The 20,981-nt window shown below is 36.9% G+C and overlaps 1 protein-coding gene across 1 annotated transcript in view; it reads right to left on the minus strand.

Annotated features, from left to right (window-relative positions):
- GNB5 (G protein subunit beta 5) overlaps positions 1 to 10,315 on the minus strand; it is a 54,760-nt gene extending 44,445 nt beyond the window's left edge. Inside the window, exons 1-2 of the mRNA XM_074294528.1 lie at positions 10,175 to 10,315; positions 3,329 to 3,440 (exon numbers count right to left, since the gene is read on the minus strand). Of these exons, the coding sequence (XP_074150629.1) occupies positions 3,329 to 3,440; positions 10,175 to 10,300 (238 nt within the window). The 5' untranslated portion in view covers positions 10,301 to 10,315. The remainder of the gene's footprint in view (positions 1 to 3,328; positions 3,441 to 10,174) is intronic.
- Positions 10,316 to 20,981: the final 10,666 nt, after the last annotated feature.

Below are 20,981 nucleotides of genomic sequence, written 5' to 3' on the forward strand. Positions count from 1 at the left end.
ATAGGTTTCCTTTTACTCATTTCTTTGCAGAATGTCCAAAGCAGGACTATGCCTCGTTCCTTGGTATAGCTGCTAGGACCCGGCCCATGGAGAAGGCATTCTCTTCTCAGTGTCAGCCTCCATTTCCCTAATAGGACTTTGCCACTAAGGAAGTCAGTCTCTTAGCAAAACTGGCTTCCTATCCAACAATAAACTTCCATTTTTGCCATCTAAAACTCTTCAGGTTTGTGAATTCTTTCACAAAGAACCTGTTCCTCTGACCAAAAGGGGATTTCCACAATTCTCTGCACTGCTACTAGCCTCATCAATACTGCTCTCACTGATGCAACTCTTCCTCCTCTCTTCTTATTTGAGTCTTCCAAGCAAAATATAATTTTATTCTATATAAGGCAAAATGTGATGTGTCATAAGAAAGAGGAAAAATTGCATGGGAATTCAGAGGGGAATCCGTTCATGAAGGAGGCAGTATTTGAAATGGGTTTTCAAGAATGGTGAAAATTTTGACAAGGGAAGATTCTAAGTATGAAGAAAAAAACCCATGTTTTCTGAAAAGACATAATAAGAGCAAGCTAACTAACTCAAATATTTGAATGATTCTCCCATGGAAGAGGGACTGGACTGGTACAGCAACAATGGAATGGGCAAAGAGGAAAATTTAACAATCAAAGCTATCCAAAAAATGGAATAAACTACCTTGACAAGCAATGTACTTTTGGATATAGATTGTACTATAGCAGAGCCTCTTAGATTTCTTCCAACTTTGATATATTATCAAAGTCGTATAGGTAAGAAAATGTTAATGGGGTAAGTTCACAGATTCCTAGATTTACAAATTGAAGAGTCCTTGATGCTATTGTTGGGGGCGGTAGCCCCCTTGATATTCCTTAATCTCCAACTTCCTTTGGGCTAGTTTCAGTTTTCAGCCCCCATTCTAATGATCTGAAATTCCTTTCTGGGGAGAGACTGAAGGAGATAACAATGGAGAATTTTTGTCTTATTTACAATAATAAGAAAATTCCTGTCTTATTTACAACAACAGAGAATTCTTATATTATTGACATATATCTCCGGAACCTCTTGATAACATCTCTGTGCAAACATTGTTTTGATGTATATAAGGAAGGCTGAAAAATGAAATCTTTGCATTTGGTGTATACCAGCCAATGCCGGTCAACTGACGTCCCCCTTTGCAGGCAGTTTGGATCTTCCTGAAGGCCAAATGCCTGTCTATCCCTTTACTATCAATAAAGACTTTGTTTCCATACAGCATTAAGTAGCAAATTCATTTGCTGCCGAACCCCGCCCTTGGTTACTTTGGGGAAGGAAGGAGAGAGAGAAAAGAAGCCCATCTCGGTTTAGAACCTCAGTTTACTCTTCATCACTATCTCCCTTAATCTCCTTGTTTTACAGATGAGGAAACTGATAAATATAACTTGCCCAAAGTACACAGGTACAGATAGGGGCCATAAATATGTGTGTCTATACGTGCATACATAGACACATGTTTACATACATATACCTAAAGACACCTACATACATACATATACATATACACATATATAGATACCTATACATACACATACATATACACACAAACTATGAGAGGAGGTAGTAAAAGATAAGATTAGAAAGATAAATTAGAGCCATAGTGTAAAAGACATTGAAGTCAGAGCTAAATTCTTGATACTTAAGGCAGTGGGGTGCTACTGTGCTTTTTTGAGTAAAGGAGATCAGTCTGTAGATAATGTTTTTCTGGAATCATCTTTGTGCAAGTCACAAAAGTGACTTGAAAAGTTGGTAGAAAATAACATCTTTCTAAAGCCTTCCTGAAACTCCTTGCCAAAAGAGAAAGTGGTCATAGGAAGATGACTTATCCAAGAGCCTTTTAAAAATAGTCACCTAATTGGCTCAGTCATAGATGACCTGTCTTGAAATCTGTTAGTGATGAATAGTATTTGCATATATTTACAGGATTCTATTCTCCTGCTTTATCTAACAAAACAATAATGTTATTATTCTGAAACATCTGCTTTAGTCCTAAATCAGCCAACTTTACATTTCAGAAATTGTTAAGTTTTTTCCCACCGTTGCCCCATAAAAACAAAACAATCCAAAAGTGAATTCTCCACCCTCTATTTTCTTTCTGAAATCAAAAGCAAAGGAAAAGGCCATTGAAGGGAGAAAGGAAAAAAAGTATCAGAAACCCAACTACTGCTAAAATATGAAAGACTATCACTGGGCAAAGATAATCATGGGGTTGCCATTCTTCAAGGAAAAGAACAATTGTAACTTTAATCTTTGAAGTTAAGGGATGAGTTGTAGCAAATTTTCCTTAGCTGTGGATACTTTGGGGGTTGGAAATCAGCTACTGAGAAAGACCAGAGTACTGACCCATAATCAGAATTAATTGGGGGAGAGGGCTCCAAAAGAATTTAGGAACTCAGGGTTCTCAGATCAAAACACATTACCATACAAGCTTGACAAGGTCAGTGGCTGTATATCTAGGAACAGAGGGCCATGACCACACTGGTATTTGGGAAGTGGGCTCCTATTTCTGGCCACTGGGTCCTCTTGAAACTCTCTCAATTCCCTGATCTTACTACTGACATTTTTGTATTCCCCAGCACTATTTACGAGTCTACCGGTATATAAAATTTTCCACATAAATCCCTTCGGGAGGGTTATTTTAACCACAACAGTCACAAGCCAAATATGACTTTCATAAACATTTTGTAGGTCACAGAAAAGAATGTAAATCACAGAGGCAGCCTCAGGCGGGCATTCGTTCCTGCCTTTCGGTGACCCCTAGGGTGAGCAAATGATGCCTCTCTCAGCAGGTCTCCTATTGGGGCAGAGTTCGGAAATGAGAATGGTACCCAAGGGAACTCCTTGGGGAAGGGGGGGAGTCAAAGGGAGTGTAACCTGTTTTCAAAGCATCAACAGGCTTCGTTCCGACCAGGACAATCCCTGGAGGAACACTGTAGTCTCTTTCCTCAAAATCTCCTGCCAAGGACAAGAAGCTACAAGCGCTCAGTCCCTTCCCTATGCTCCCAGATTGCCCTCTCTCCCTATCAAAGGGCACGAGCTTTTCCTGTTTACCCAGCTGAGATCTCCACCCAGGGGGAAAAAAACAACAACACCCTGCTCTCAGAACAGGCAGGAGGGCCAGCATAATCCATCCAGCAGCAGGAGCTACAGCCATTACCTCCTTTCCCACCCCAGCCCCTGATCCCCAGACCCTCCCCCAGCATCCCCATCCCCCTCCAGCCCTAGCTCCCCGAGCCTCTTGCACGCACGCCCATCCTGGGCCCCGGCTCCGCGCACTCACGCTCCACATCGTGCAGCTTGGCCCGCTCCTCCTCCAGTTTGCTCTTCAGGCTCTCGGCCTCGCTTTTCAGAGATGCCAGGGTCTCGTTCTCGTGCAGCCCCTCGGCTGCCATCTTTCCGGGTCGCGGGGCCAGCGGGGGGTTGAGAGAGGAGAGGAGAAGAGAGGTGAGGAGGAGGAGAACAGGAGTGGGAGGAGGGGAGGGCGGGGGCTGATGCTGATGCTGTGGCTATTGCAGCTCCAGCTGCTGTCTCCCTGAGCGACTGGCCTCTACTTCCTCCCTCCCTCCTCCCTTCCCGTCACTGTGACGCTGTGGGTGGATGGAGAGCCGCTTTTCCTCCAGGCTGCCCCGGAGTCCCTGGGGAGACGGCCCCTCCCCAGACTCGGGTTGCTTGGCGAAGTGGAGGAGACTGGGAACGGCCGGGTTGCCCCCGAAGATGCGGGGGAGATGACCTTCGACTCAGGTCCTCCCTTCCAGCCACGCCCCGGGCGTGGTACCCAGGGAGGAAGGACCACTTTGGGTCCCTGGTCTCTCCCTGCCTATAAGGTGGTTGGCTGGACGAAGGGCTAGCGCAAACATAGTTGATGAGAAATGTCATGATATAAGGGGGGTATCATAAAAGGCTCAGTATTTGTCTAAACGTTGAGTAAGAAATAAAATTCACTAGATGGGTCACTGGGGCCATTGATATTGGGGACCCGTACTTGTCAGCTTCCCTTCTCCCCACTCCCCTCCCCATACACACCTGGCTGAGTGGACAGTGAGGAGATGAGAGTAATCAGTTTGTGCTAATGGAAAGACCTGGCGTCTTTTAAAGTATAACCTGTCAACAGCTCAATCAACAAGAATTTGGGAACAGCTACGTAGTGAAGTGGATGGAGCACCGGCCCTGAAGTCAGGAAGACCTGAGTTCAAATGTGACCTCAGACACTTAACGCGTCCTGGCTGTGTGACCCTGGGTAAGTCACTTAACTCCCATTGCCTCAGCAAAAAGCAAACAAATAAATAAACAAAACAAGACAAAAAGCCCCAAGAATTTATTAAACATGTACTATGTGTCAGGTCTTGTACTAAGTGCTGGAGGTACAAAGGAAAAGCCAAAACAGTCATGGGCTTCAAGGAATTGACCTTTCCCTTTTCTCCAAGGTTATCAAGGGAGACGTTAAGCCATCCAACTTTTACACTGCTTTTCCAGATGACACTGATGTTTGTGGTAATTGGACTTCACATGTATGAAAATGTTGATGGAAAACCCTGGAGTGTGATTTCCCTCAATCCTCCAAAAGTCACACATAGTCTTCAGAGGGTAATAGTAGGGATGGGATGGGATGAGATGGGATGAAATAGGACAGAAGGGAGAGAAAAAATGGGCAATGTTGCAAATTTAAAAAATTATATGGGATGGTGGAAAGAGCCCTAGATTTAAAGTCAGATGGCCTATTTTCAAATCCTGCCTATATCACTTAATTGTATGACTTCAAGAAAACAATTTAATTAACTGTGCCTCATTTTCCTCATTCATTATATAAGGGATGTTAGCTAGCAGTTCTCCTTTCCAATTCTAAATTTTGATTTTATAAACTCCAAGAATGAAAACTAACAGATCAGGGGATTGGGATCTGGAGAAAAGGGGAAAAGTGAAAATTAATTTGCCTAAAATTATCAAAATTGAATAGCTATTTTATCTGTTTTTCCAAGGTAAGGTATGCATCACACATTTTATTAAGTATTACCTTTCCTATGTCTACTGGAACCTGTGATGTCCTTCCCCTTGGGAGAAAAAAACCCTTAATTATTTTTTTAAAAAGGTGTAAATGGTCTCAGTTTTCTCATCTCTGTTAGTGAGGATGTTCTGACTAGATGCTCTATGAGGTCCCTCCCAACAATGGATTGTAGAAATACTAATTTAACTAGGTGCAATAATCACAGCTATTCAGAAGTAGAATGGGATGCTCCTGGATGCTTCCTGTTACTGGAGAGCTTATGGTAGAGGCTGTCAGAGTACCTTCCAAATGTGATTGATATTTCCTTGCCTGAGTCATGAGGCTAATTTCTCTAGAACAGGAGTTACTTATTGTATTTGTATGTTCTCTTAGGGCTTTATATTTCTTTGAGCTCTTTTATGGAACCTCACCCTCCTCCATTTTTGTCACTTTCCAGAGAAAAATGTGGCATATATTAAATATAAAAAGTCAGTTTTCATTAATTGAGAAACTTTTGATAGTGTTTGGATTCCTATTAGGGAGTCTCTATAGTTTTATTAGATGGAAGAGGTGGGATGAGTGAATGGTTACACCAGTATTTTTAGGAAGACCAATTTGACAACTGAATGGAGAATAAACTGGAGTGGAGAGAGATATGTCAGGGAGACCAATCAACAGATTCTTCCTTTGAGGAGATCTGATCCCAAAAGTCAAATCCTTGAGGATATCCTGTGCAATCACTGTGGTATACAACCTTATTGCCTTGTGACTGGACTAGTGCAATAATCTGTTGGTTGGTCTGTCTACCACTTGTCTTCCTCTACTTCAACCTATTCTCCACTCAGTTGTCAAATTGATCTTTTTAAAACACAAATCTGATCATTCCTTCTCCCCCATTTTATAAGCTCTTTTTTGTTGTCATTTTCAGTCATATTCAACTTTTTATGATCCTATTTGGTCTTTTCTTGGCATAGATACTAAAGTGTTTTGTCATTTTCTTCTTTGGCTCATTTTACAAATGAGGAAACTGAGGCAAAAAGGGTGAAGTGGCTTGGCCAGGGTCACACAGCTAGAAAATGTCTCAGGGGCAGATTTGAACTCAGAAAGATGAATCATTCTGACTCCAGGCTCTCACTCTATCCACTTTGAAATTGAACTGCACTAATAAACTCTAGAGGATCCCTAATAAGGGGTCTAAGATCAAATATGATTTTTTAAAACTTTTTCAAAATCCTTTCTACTCTGTCCTCTCACCTTTCAGTTACATTATCCCACTGTCTTTTTGCCTGTCCCCCATCTTTAGCATGGCTATGCCCCATGCCTGGAATTCTCTCTATTTTTATTTCCATCCATTGGCTTCCTTCAAGTCTCAACTTCCTCAAAAAGCCCTTTACAATTTTAATTAATCTTGATGTCTTCCTTTTGAATTTACCACTCACCCTCTTTTTCTTGTTTATATATTATTATTTCTTTCATTAGATTTTGAGCTCCTTGAAAGCAGGGACTATTTTCCCCTCATTATTTTTTTAAATATATCCAGAGCTTAGCAGAGTTCTTAGTACATGGTAGACATTTAATAAATGCTATTTGCTAGACTCACTGGTAAAAGAGTCCCTATAGGAAATGAAAATTGTGCATGACTGACTGAAGCTGAGCTTCCAGGATTGACTTTCAGGGATCAAACAGCTAATGATGAGGCATCATAGTGATTTGGTTAAATATCAGTTGATAAAAAGAAGTCCTTTTTTGAGATTGTAAATGTATAGCCTTCCAACATATGAGTGAAAATGAAAAACAATGTAATATGTCAAGATATATTTGTAAACATCTGTGGTTCATTTTGTATCTTCCTTTAAGGACTTTGAAGGATCAGGACTAGGTTCTGTGTTATATTTGTTTAAAAGAAGAATACTTCAGGTTCCTATGCTCTTTGTATACACAGGGGAAGGCATTTAATAAACCCAGTTAACAAATAGCAAGAAGGGCATTGAGCCTGCCAGAAAGTAGAGTTATTTTAGGAGCTGAATATCCCTGTTTTCATAATAGATTAGAAGTAGGATATAGCCAATGAAGCAAAACTTTGAACAAGATGTCCTTCAAATAGAATCTCATTTTCATAGTTCTTAAAGGAATTTCAGACTTAGAGATCACAATCAAAACTCCTTAATATGGATGGTTATTGCTTTTTAAAAATATTTGCTTCCTTAAACTATATGTTAAGCGTATGCTATATTTACAAATAATCATTTACATGTATGTAGATTTTCTTTTTGTCTTTTTTTGTCTTTTAAAGCAGTTGCCATTATACTCATTTGGAGAAACTGAAATTCAGAGGGTAAGTATCTTGCTCACAATTATACATAATAAATATGAGAGTTGGGACCTGCACTATTATAAAAATGTAAGAGAATACAAATGATGTAAATTAAATATGGGTTGACAAATATACATAATAATTCTGATTTTAAGCCTTGTTCTTTTTCTTTTTTATATTTTAATAGTTTTTATTTACCAGATATATGCATGGATAATTTTACAACATTGACAATCGCCAAACCTTTTGTTCTAATTTTTCCCCGCCTTCCCCTCCCCAGATGTCAGGTTGACCAATACATGTTAAATATGTTAGAGTATAAATTAAATACAATGTATGTATACATGTTCAAACAGTTGTTTTTCTGTACAAAAAAGAATTGGACTTTGAAATAGTGTATAATTAGCCTGTGAAGGAAATCCAAAATGCATGTAGACAAAAATAGAGGGATTGGGAATTCTATGTAGTGGTTCATAGTCATCTCCCAGAGTTCTTTTGCTGGCTGTAAGTGGTTCAGTTCATTACTGCTCTATTGGGACTGATTTGGTTCATCTCATTGTTGGAGTCTCTATAGTCCATCAGAGTCCATCATCATATAGTATTGTTGTTGAAGTATACAACGATCTCCTAGTCCTGCTCATTTCACTCAGCATCAGTTCATGTAAGTCTCTCCAGGCCTTTCTGAAATCATCCTGCTGGTCATTTCTTACAAAACAATAATATTCCACAACATTCATATACTACAATTTATTCAGCCAATCTCCAATTGATGTTAGCCTGGTTCTTTTTCAACTATGCTGTATTATATTATGTTGGCACTTGAGAGGGTTAAATATTTGTTATAGAGAGTGTCTAATTTGGAATGCACTTTCAAGATCACCTTAGTCTAATCCCTGCAAATTGCAAACTTGATGAAAATAATGAGAGAAATGAAACAATTTGCTCAAAACCATACAGCCAGTCAGCAACAGGGTGGGAACACAGACCCTAATCTTCTCCCTCCAGACCCAGGGCACCTATACCAGTGTTACTATCATGTTGTTAAACTGTATTTGAAATCCAGCTCACTTGCACATCATGGCATCATCTCCCTGATGCCTTGGTTCTCTTTGAGAACAAAGGACAAACAACAACAACAATAACAACAACTGTATTTTGAATGAAGAATAAAATATTTTTAAAAGTATATATTTTTTGAAATTACCCAGTAATTATTTGGGATTTTATAAAATTTTACCTTGAGAGTCAGGATGGTAAAGTGAGAAAAACATAAGACCTGCATCAAGACACTGGCATTTGAATGAAAGCTCTGATAGTAACATCTTATGTGAAGAATCACTTCACTTTTCAGCCTGTTTTCTTCACCATGAAATGGGAAAACTAATATGCAGCCTATTCTATAGAATTATTATGACATATAATATGAACCATTATTACTATTCATTTATTTATTTATCATACTTATTGTTAGGTGGAGGAAGTAAATCACAAACCAGAACTGGAATGAGGAAAAATTAATTGCTTTTCTCTATTTTTAATTTTTTTAAATTTTTGCACTGAATCTGTGATTTGATGATATCAGGAATACCTTTCATTAGTGCAAGTCAATATCTGCTCTGCAATATGAAGTCAGAACACAGGTTCTTCACTGAGATCTGATCTATGAACCCCAAACTTGGATGGGAAAAAATTAACATTTTTATATTCACTAATCTCTAACTGAAATTTAGCATTTCCTCTGATTATGAATATTAGCAGCAAATATTATCCTGAGAAGAGGTCCTTAAGTTTCATCAGACTGCCAAAGGAGTCTGTAATACAAAAATGTTAAGGACCCCATCTTGGAAAATTGCTTGGGTAATCAGCCATTACCTATGTCAGAAGAAGTACTTTTTTTTTTTGAGGTTCTCTGATTTCTTTGATTTGCTCTCTAGCCACTATTACAAGCTTCTTTAAATTGTCTTTGCTAAATTTAAGGAAATCATTAGTTCTGACTCTCATCAGAAATTTTGAAAATATTTTTGGGTTGATTGTTACTATCTAAAGAGAAAACCCTTCTACAATGCAGAGTTTTTCTCTTTTATGAGATTCCTGTAGGTATATGTGTATGTGTGAATTCTTATTTCCAGGCATATAATAATATCACGAGGTGAAATCATTTTCCTAATCTATCTAGAAAGGAATCTTTAGGTGCTTAAATTCCCTTTTTTTCATTCAGCACTCAGCTAACTGTCATTCTTGGGAACTTTAATCTTCATTTTTCAGATGAGAATAAAATTTCTCATGAAGAACAAAGGATTATTAGGATTTTACTGGCATGACTTTTCAAAATTCACCACAACAGGATTGTGTTTATCGAACGTTTTTCCCCACTCAATTTTGTTGTATATTCTGAATATAAGCAGTTGAGAGAAAAGAAAATGTTGATAAAAATAACAAATAATTAGTATTTATATAGCTTTTTTTGCAAAATTTTTGAATATGATTTCACTTTATCCTCACAATAACCTGGAGAAGTGGGTATTATTATCCCCATTTTATAGATGAGAAAACTGAGGTAGACAAAGGTTCAAACAGCTAGTGTCTGGAATTTGAACTCAGGTCCTCGTAATCCAGTACTCTATTCACTATATCACCTAGCTATCTCTAGATAAAATATAAAGTATATTTTTATCTGCAGATAGATAGCACAGTTTCTGACAGGTACTTAATAAGTGGTTATTTAATAGAATTAAATGAAATTATATAGCTATATGTAATAGAAATTCATACTTTTGTTTATAAGTCTATAAGTCTTTTGTTTTATAAGTTTATAAAAATTGGTATCTTACCAATGCCACACATACTGCACAGTAGCTGAGTTGTTGAGATCGGATGAAAACTGGTCTCAAAGCTCTTTGCTTGAAACATTTGTCACAGGATCCAAATACATTAACTAAAAATGTCTGATCGCACATCTTTTATGTGGAATAGTACTGAAAAAGGAAAAAAATAGGCAAAAAAGTTAATAGGAACAGATTCTAAAATATTTTCTTTTTTTTCTTAGTAGCAAATGAATTAAATGAAATTATGTAAAAAATCAAAGCATGATTTAAAGCAATACACATTTATTAACTATATTTCTATCTGGATTTTGGTTTCATTGATGTAGAAAAAATTTCTTTTAATGCATGTCAGCAACTGTTCTGATGATGATAGTTGTCTTGGGCCAGAGAGTAATTGAATTGCCCAGACTCATAAAGTAGACATGAAATTTGAACTCAGACCTTCCAGAATCCAAGTTTAGCTCTTTATGCACTGTGATTTCTCTCATATATATGTTAGTTATCACTATCTCCAATTAACAAATATTTTAAAAGTACCTACTGTGTGCCAGGCACAAAGTGGGTGGGGTTGGGGGTAGAGATAATTCCTTTTTTTCAATGGGCTCACATTTTATTGGGAAGACAGCCTGTACATGTATTTTTGTTGTTCACTCGTGTCTGACTCTGTGACCCCATTTGGAGTTTTCTTCCTTCTCCAGCTTATTTTATAGATGAGGAAACTGAGGCAAAAAGAGTTAAGTGACCCAGAGTCACACAGTTGGTAAGTATCTGAGGGTGGATTTGAACTCAGATCTTCCTGACTACAGGCTGGATGCTCTTATTATTGCCCTACCCTATATAGATGGATACAAAATAGATCCAAAGAGATGAGAGGGAGCATTAACAGCTGAGAATATTAGGAGATTTCTTTTAGCTAGCAGAGGTTACAAGAGTAAATTCCAGGCATAGGGAACAGACAAAACAAAGACAAGGAGATGGGAGACAGTATTCTCATACAAGGGAGTTATCCAAAATGAGGCTAGAAAGGTAAATTGGTTCTAGGTTGTGAAGGGCTTTAAATCACAAACTAAGGAAATTACAGTTAATCCTAGTGATAATAGGCTACCACTGCATTTTGGTGGCTGGAGGGATAGTGATGCCCTTAAAAGTAATAGGGAAAGTTTGAAAGAGGGGTGGATTCAACATAGTATTTTCACCTTTGTGATTTGCTTGTTTTTTTCTTATTATTTTCTTTTTGAACTGATTTTTCTTGTGCAGTATGATAAATGTGGAAATTTGTTTAGAAGAATTTCTAGATGTTATCTAGATTAATCTAGATTAGATTATTTTCAGTCTAGGGGAAGGGGAAAGGAAGGGAGGAAGAAAAATTTGGAACACAAAGTTTTGCAAGGATGAATGTGAAAACTCTTTGCATGTATTTTGAAAAATAAAACTATACTATATAAAAAAAGAAAGGGATGAATTTTGAGGGGCAAGAGAATGAGTTCTATTTTGAAAGATGGAGTTTTAGATACTTATGGGACATCCATTTTGAAATGTTTTACACAAAGTTGATATACAGGACTGGAACTCAGGAGAAAGGCTTAGATTTAGCAATCTTGGAGTTGTTTGTGTAGAGTATATCCATGGCAACTGATAACTGATGGGACCACAAAAGAAAGATTAGAGCAAGGGTTCTAAACCTGGGGCCCAGGAACTTTATTTAATCCCTCATTAAAAACCAAAAAAACACAACTGAGTTCCAAATTCTCTTTTTCTAGCTCCTCCCCCCACTAAGAAAGCTATTTATATGATTCTTATTTATGAACTTGTTTTAAAAAATATTTTGGTAATTGTATTTCAGTAGAATTACTTTCTTTTGTAATTCTATGTATTTTATGTTAAGCATTTAAAAACATTTCTAAGAAGGGATCCATATCAAAGGATATGGACAGACAATTCTCAGATGATGAAATTGAAACTATATCCACTCATATGAAAGAGTGTTCCAAATCACTACTGATCAGAGAAATGCAAATTAAGACAACTCTGAGATACCACTACACACGTCAGATTGTCTAAGATGACCAAATAATGATGAGTGTTGGAGGGGATGTGGGAAAACTGGGACACTGATACATTGTTGGTGGAGTTGTGAAAGAATCCAGCCATTCTGGAGAGCAATTTGGAACTATGCCCAAAAAGTTATCAAACTGTGCATACCCTTTGATCCAGCAGTACTACTACTGGGCTTATATCCCAAAGAAATACTAAAGAGGGGAAAGGGACCTGTATGTGCCAAAATGTTTGTGGCAGCTCTTTTTGTTGTAGCTAGAAACTGGAAGATGAATGGATGTCCATCAATTGGAGAATGGTTGGGTAAATTGTGGTATATGAAGGTTATGGAATATTATTGCTCTGTAAGAAATGACCAGCAGGAGGAATACAGAGAGGCCTGGAGAGACTTAAATCAACTGATGCTGAGTGAAATGAATAGAACCAGAAGATCGCTGTACACTTCAATGCTGTATGAAGAGGTATTCTGATGGAAGTGGATATCTTCAACATAAAGAAGATCCAACTCACTTCCAGTTGATCAATGATGGACAGAAACAACTACAACCAGAGAAGGAACACTGGGAAGTGAATGTCAATTGTTAGCACTACTGTCTATCTACCCAGGTTACTTATACCTTTGGAATCTATACTTAATGTGCAACAAGAAAATGGTATTTATACACATATATTGTATCTAGGTTATATTGTAACACATGTAAAATGTATGGGATTACCTGTCATGGGGGGGGGAGGGAGTGGAGGGAGGGGTGGATAATTTGGAAAAATGAATACAAGGGATAATATTATAAAAAATTACTCATGCATATATACTTTGGGAAAAAAATTCTAAAAAAAATAAATAAAAAGAAGGGATCCATAGGTTTCATTAGACTGATAATGGAATTCATAACACAAAATATTAAAAATTCCTTTACATAGAGGTGAAAAAAGGAGTGCTGGCATTTTCATTGATAGCTTTCTGCTGGCTAAATTTTCAGAAACTAATTGCTCAATGCACTATTTGTATCTACAGAGCCCCAAACAACAGATGACTGTAGATAAATGAATATAGTGGAGGGGAAAACTCTAGATCAGATGACCTAAATTTTATGGCTTTGTGATTTTAAAAAAGTATATTTACATTCAGAAGTACTTATTATCTCCCCCAATAAAAGAAAACTCTTATGCAAATATCCATAAATTCAAGAAAACAAATTCCCAATAGTAGGCATGTCCCCAAATGTGTATTTCATTAATTTTAAGTCCATCAACTCTAGTAAGAGTTGGGTAGTGGTTTTTTCATTCTTTCTGGACTTGTTTATTATTACATTGATTATAATTCTAAAGTCTTTCAAAGTTAATTTTTTTCCAAAGGTTTTTTTTGCCTCTGTATAAATTGCTTTCCTAATTCTTCTTGCTTCACTCTGCAGCAGTTCATTCATGTTTTCCAACTTTCTTTGGTAGCAGTCTATTTCATCATTTCTTATGGTCCTATAATATTCCATTACATTCACATGCCACAATTTGTTTGGCTCAGCAGTTTTTAAAGGTTTTGGTCTCAGGATTCCTCCTAAAAATGATTGACCATTCCTGAAAGAGCTTTTGTTTGTGCAGATTATATCTGTTGATTTATTGTATTAGAAATGTAAGTATCTTAGCATTACTATGAAAATAGTTTTGATCTCTCAGACTCGCCAAAGGAGCCTCAGCCCACATTTTGAAAACCACCGGTTTAGCCATTCCCCAAAAGGTAGACACTCCTGGTGGTTTTGGGCTATTCTGAAAAAGCTGCTATAAATATATTTATGTATATGAGTCCTTTTCTTTAAATTTCATTCAGGTCTAAACCTAGTAGTGATAAAGCTAGGTCAAAGGATATACACAGTTTAATAACTTTTGAGGCACAGTTCCAAATTGCTGTTCAGAATGACAGAGCCAATTTACAGCTTTGTCAACAATGCATTAGTGTGTTTCTTTTCCCACGGCCACTTTAATATTTATTATCCTTTTTTCCTTCTGCCAATGAATATGAGATAAAACTTCGGAATTGCTTTAATTTGTATTTATTTAATGATTTGGACCATTTATTCTATGTTGTTGATAACTTGGTTTTTTTTCTTTTAAAAGTAACTTCTTCAAAATCCTTGGCGATTTGTCTACTGGGGGAATGGCTTTCAGTCTTTAAAAATTTAAATTATTTTCTAATGTTATCTTGTATATAAATCTTTTATCAGAGATTACCTCATTGATTTTTTTTTCTTTTAATTTAAACTGCATCAGATTTGTTTGTGCAGAACACTTTAAGTTTCAGATAAGAAAATTTATTTATTTTATGTTTGGTCACTTTCTATCCTTTCTTGAATCATGATCTCTTCCCCTTTTCATAGCTGAAAGGTAATTTCTTTCTTGCTTTTCTAATTTTCTGATTATATAACTTTTTTTGGTAATTCATGTATCTGTTTGGAATTTAAATGTATATGTGGTATGAGATATGGTCTGTAACTAACTTTTACCTCTTAGCTTACTAGTTTTCTAGCATTTTTTGCCAGTGTGTCCTTAGTATAGTAGCTGGCATCTTGGAGTTTAATACTATGCTACTGTATTCCTTTGCTTCTGTATGTTGAAGCATAATCTGTTCCATTGATCGATCTTTAAAAAAACCTGATATACAAAACTGATTTAATGTTTATTGCATTATAGGACAGTTTTATTATCTACCTTTTATTCCTCTGTGAATTTTATTTTTTTCTAGCTTCATGAAATAATTGATGTATACTTTTCAACTAGTTATAGTTATTAGCATTTTTTACATGTGTCAGATTTGACTTTGGAAATTTTGGACATTTTAATAAGAAAGTTTGACATTCCCATGTCTGTAAAGTGAGCATCTAGTTATATAACTTTCTTATTTTTCATCAGTATACAGGATGGACCAAAAAATCTGTGCAGTTTTAAACTTTAATAATAATCCTGTTCTAGAATCTCTGTGGGATGAGAAAGCCATGGCCAGCTAAGACTTCACATGAAAACAACTTTGGAGTTTACTTAACTGCAAAAAGCTTCACAGAGGAGATGCCATTTGAGTTGGGCTTTAAAGAATGGGTGGAAAATCAACAAGTAAACAGAACAAGAGAGCGCATTCTAGATAATAAAACATGGCTCAAGAAAAACCATGGAAGTTAGAGAATATAATGCATGTTTCAGAAGTCAAAATTGCCAGTAGTATATACTATGTGCACAGTACTGTGCTTTCATCAAAAATGAGGAAAAAATGACAGCAGAAACTATGTTACAATCTCCTATAGTTATCTTCTGAAACAAGGCACATTATTAGGGAAATTCCAGAGGCAGATGTTGTGGAGTGCCATCCTAAACTTAATTTTGGCCAGGTGGGGGTAGCCAGTTCTGATCACATTCCTCAATGGCTTTCTATCCTGGCTGCCCAAGACAGATAGCTCTGGTAGAAGAAGGTCATTGAGAAGGCAGGGGATGCATGCTAGGCTGGACTGAGAGATCAGTTCTACAAAAAGTTATTTTTATGAACCAGCCAGCGTGAAGCTAAGAGTAATCAAGTTTCATGAGGCCCTTGGATAGAACTTCAGCAATCATCCCTGTTCTCCAAAGACTGCATTAGGCACCGACTATTAGAAACTAGGCTCCCTAACATGGAAAAGCTAGAGCATCTAATACAGTGAGTGTTCAATAAATATCCATTGATAGACTAGAAATGGTTTAAGGGAGGGAATCATCTGGGAATGTGGTCACAAGTGAGTCCTACCTCCTCTCTTAGCTAGTTCTCTAACCTACTGCCATCCCCACTTCCCTCAATATGTATAGCTGGGCTCAGAACTAGGGCTTTGAAAATGCTCTGAATAACGAGACTGTTGTTTTGAAGCTTCAACCAAAATTTCAGTGCCTATCAGCTGATTTCTATATACCAAGGAACAATTCTGTGGTGGGAAGATTTTTCTTCGGGTAAAGGTATCGCTAAGGAACCTTAGATATCTGGGATGTTGGCACAGCAGTATGGAGGAATACTCTAAAACTGAGACTGAACCAAGAATAGTTCTCATTGGAAAAAATAGCCATGTTATCAGAGCATAGAGAGTGCCTGACACGGAGTAAAATAAATGCTTGCTAATTGACTGAGGTTTCCCCAAGGTAAGGACCTGTTTAGGATGCAGAGTGGCTGTATTAGGATAAACTTTGACTTTATACAGGGTGGGATGATTTGCCTAAAAGATGACATGGAGACCATCCTGAGGATTTGGTTAGTTCAAGAATTTAGGACCTTAACTACTGGCCCCACTTTCTTGTTGCCTTAAGGATTAAAAAGTTTAGTCTATTCAGAACCAGGGATTTGGTGATTTGATGGAATGCTTACAGCTCCACAGGAGGTCTTTTTGACCCAGCACTGCTGTTGTGGTGAATACAAAAATCGAGAGAAACACTATCCATTTGAATTAGGAGTTTTGTCCTTTTAAATCTCATATTGCATGTAAACTTATTTTTATTGAATTTTATGAATTATTAGTATTTTTTAATTGCCTTTGATTCCTAAGCCTGAATTACTGGACTGCTCCATAACATTGGAGAGATTTGCCCCTGGATGATAGAAATTGGATTAGATGATCTTGGAGATCTTTTCCAATCCTATATTTTTTTTTGTTCAACAGTATCATAAAGCTGCTAAAGGTATTAAAAAAAATCTGGACCTGTAAATTCAATGATGTGGGAGAACTCCCAGTAAAAATAACTCATTCTATCAATACAAATAGGTGTCTATAAATAACTTCTGAAACCCATAGTCTTTGAGAGCTGGCACTGACTGAGTGATTTATCCAGTGTCATATAGCCAATGAGAATCACAGGCAGGATTTGAATGTTGGTCTCCCTACTTGCCTTTCTTTTGCTCTCATAAAAGCACTACTATAAATATTCTCATTAATGGCATTTCCCTTTCCCCCACTCCCAATTATGATTTCCTTAGAGTATATAACCAAAAATGATTTAGGTTCTCTCTTGCTGATTGCATTTAGAGATTGGCTCTCTTCTACCCATGTCTCATCCTTGTTGCCACAGGCATTTTCTGTGGGATGCTTTTGGAAGCAGCACTTGCATAGTTTTGAGACTCTGTGCTCTATGAGCTACCTCACCTCCATCTCCATCTGAGCCTAAAGGACCTTATTTCATGCTTGACTTCATTTTCAAAGCTTCCAGAAATTTGTTCTTTGCTTCCATTTGATTGAGCATTTATAGATTGTGGTAAGCTTATCGACAGGCTCCCAGAAAAGTTGGTACTCAAGAGGCAGCATGGAATGAATAGGAAAAAATTATTATGCATGCACTAGGTGCCAGACATTATGCTGTCTCTACTATTTACTTAATGGATGAGCGTGGGCAAGCCACAGCCTTTCTGAAAGTCAGTTTCTTCACCTATCAAATGAGGAAGTTGAATGTGATCTCTAAGAGTCCTTTTAATTCAGACTTCTGTGAAGTCTTTGTTAATGGGAAGCTGTTGTATCTTCTAGAGCAGAGTAGTGCTATGAGGAATTATATTTTAGGAAGTTTAATCTGGCATGAGCACATAGGATGGAATGGAGTGGAGAAAATGTAGATAGACTAAGTAGGAAACTTATTTTTATAAAGTATGAGGTGATAAAGGTCTAGTTTAGGATAGTTGAAAAGGTCTAGTTAGGATAGTTAGGATAGAATGAAGAAAAGATAGATCATTAAGACCTAGTAGCAGGGTGAAAAAATGAATAAATAATAATAGCTAACATTTGTACAACATTTTTGCAGACTTCTTTGCATTTGATCCTTAGATCCTTGGAGGTAATATCATTATTTCCATTGTGCAAATGGACAAAAAGGCTAGGAAAGTTTAAGAGATTAAGTTGAATTGCTCAAAGACATGAGGCAGGATTTGGGCTCAGTTCTTCAGGACTCCAAGTTTAATACACTACATCAAGCTACCTTTCTAAATGAAAATATTAAGGATGAACCCCAGGTTTCCAGTCTGGGTAGGAACAAGGCAGGATCAGTTAGGAGAACTCAAAACTATGAAACTTGCTAGGCAAGAGATGTCTGGTAGGCATTAACAACACAAATTCTAGAGAAGCATTTTGTCAACTTAGTTTATGTCTGGCAGGCAAAATAGTGTCAGCTAAGGCAGAAAGAGCTAAACATCCTTGAAGATTAGTAATCCTTGTAGCCAGGCAACAGGATGTAAACTTCTTGAAAGTAGGGAAGAATTCATTTTTGTCTTTGTATTTCACAGTTACCAGAACCTCATTTTGTTTGTTGAATGTGAATTGTCAGTGGTAAAAACGTCAAAAACTGAGAAAAATAAATTGAATTGGCACAAGAAAGGACTCCCAAAGAGTGCTTGAACCCAGGGGTTTCATGTATTTTCTGAAAAGGGGAGAAACTGGTCTCAAAAGTATGATCAGGTAGAGGTGAGAAGACCTGACTGAGTGAAGGGGGTAAAGAGCACAGCAGTTCCTGATGCTGGGTGACAGAAAAAAATGGATATTACCTGAGGAGATAAAAGGCTTACACACTCTCTCTGAAAGTCACAGGGAAGTTGGGAGAGGAAGGTGAGTTCAATTTGAGATATGGTGAACATAAAAAGATTACAATATAGGAGTGGAAACAGCTTAGTAATATTGTTTAATGAGAAGTAATGACTGAAGAATTCAGAGAAATATGAGAAGGCTTGTATATATCAATATACTGTGAAGAAAGCAAGACCAGAAAAAATATCCTTGACCACCATAATGTAAATGACTAGAACACTAAAAAAGAGATTGAATTTGGAGTAATTATTAAAAAGTATTATCTGAAGAACAGAGAATAAGACTATTTTCTTGGTAAAGAGACTGGAATCTATAATGCTACATATACTGTCAGAAAGGCTCACTGTATCACTTATGTGATAGGAGCAGGGTTTAACTAGAACTGACTAGTGTAAAAAGAAAAGGCAGCAACAATATTTATATATCTCTATCTATACATAGATCTTAGATATATATATATATATTTTAAAAAGATAGAATTATTGCTTAAATTAAGATAAAATGCCAACATCTCCTTGCCAAACTCCAGAAATTGACTCTATATGGACTTATTTATATAATTAGATTGTTAGGAAAGTATCTTTAAAATAAAAACTGCCCAGTATGTATACATTAGCTAGATTTGTCCAGGGTCACATCATCACACCTAATATTTATACAGTGTAGACTTACTGCAAACTAGGCACTGTGCTGGGTACTTTACAATTATCTCATCTGCTCAACAACCAGGAGGCAGGTACATTATTTATCCCCACTTTACAGATGAGAAAATTGAGCTAACAGAATGTAAGTGACTTACACAGCATCTCTCTGGGCCACAGTTTCCTCATCTGTAAAATAAGGAGGTTGGACTGGAATGATTTCTGATATCCCAGCTTTAAATTTATGATCCTATGTTCTAATTGCTGATTTCCTTCCCTTCCTCTCTGGATCTGGTTCCATACTTAGTCTTTCATTCCTGACAGGGTTTACTGGGGCTGATTCTCTCCCTCCTATTTTCCCATCTCCTCTTATCTTTTGAAACCTGATACCACCTTCATGCCACAATGACTTGAAAGGAAGGAAGTTACATTCATTTCCCCACACATTTATTAAGTATTCGCTACATACAAAGGCTGGAGAGACAACAGTAAAGAAGATGGCATATTAGTCTACATCTAAAATTTACTGAGCACTTGCTTCTTTGCAGAATGCGAATAAGATGTAAAAAGATGAAAAGTATGATCCTTGCTCTTGAGAACTTTACATTGTAGCTTAGATGATGAAGATACACATGAAACAATCAAAGAACACTTGCATAAAACACATGCAAATAAATATGATTGAGACATTCATACTTAGGGGAAACTATTGTCAATACAGTCAACAATACAATTCAAGTCGAATGAGGAAAGGCTTCTGGGAAGGGATGGTTTTTGGCATCAGGATTGGTACATGGGAAAGACAAGGAGATAGGCAGAGGCTTGATACAAAATAGGCATTCAAATGTTTTACTATATCAATTGGAAAAAAAGACTAAGTGATTTACTTGAGGAATAGGGATGGGGCAGAAATGACAAAACAGTCATTTGATAGGACCAGGATGCAATAAGTCACAATGAGACAGTTGGGAGATTTGGAGAAATGAGGAGATGAAAGGGAGGAATTAGCGTATTTCATAGATCAGTAAAAGATTAACAAAAGGATTGCTGAAGAAAATTCATATTTCAAATAAGAAGAGACAGCATAAATGTTTAGTGGTCAGGTCAGAAAATTCTGTGATTTTTTTTCTGCAGCAATCCTTTTTGTTCCAGAAGCAAGAATAATGGAAACCTGAAAGTGTTTTGAATGTGATAGGGAGTCACTATGGTTTCCTAAGGAGGGAAGTAATATCACTCTAACATTACTTAAGGAGAATCATTCTAATACTTATTGGAGAGGAATTCTCTTGCCAGTAGAAAATCATATTGCATGGTAGAGTATTTCAAGGGCAAAGAGGTGAAAACAATGTCTGAAGGGAAGACATGCATACAGTAATTATTGTGTAGAAAGAGTCAACAGGATTTGGTGATAGAATGCAGGGGATGAAAGGAGAAAGAAAAATATAAGAAAAAAGCCTTTTAAAAATTTGGAAACTTAAAAAGCTCAAGATATCTAGCAATCAATATTGTAGAGTTTTTGACTTGGTTCAGTTTGTTTATATTTAAAATTTGGGGGTT

The sequence above is a fragment of the Sminthopsis crassicaudata genome, chromosome 2, assembly GCF_048593235.1.
Source record: "Sminthopsis crassicaudata isolate SCR6 chromosome 2, ASM4859323v1, whole genome shotgun sequence".
Classification (NCBI taxonomy): Eukaryota; Metazoa; Chordata; class Mammalia; order Dasyuromorphia; family Dasyuridae; genus Sminthopsis; species Sminthopsis crassicaudata.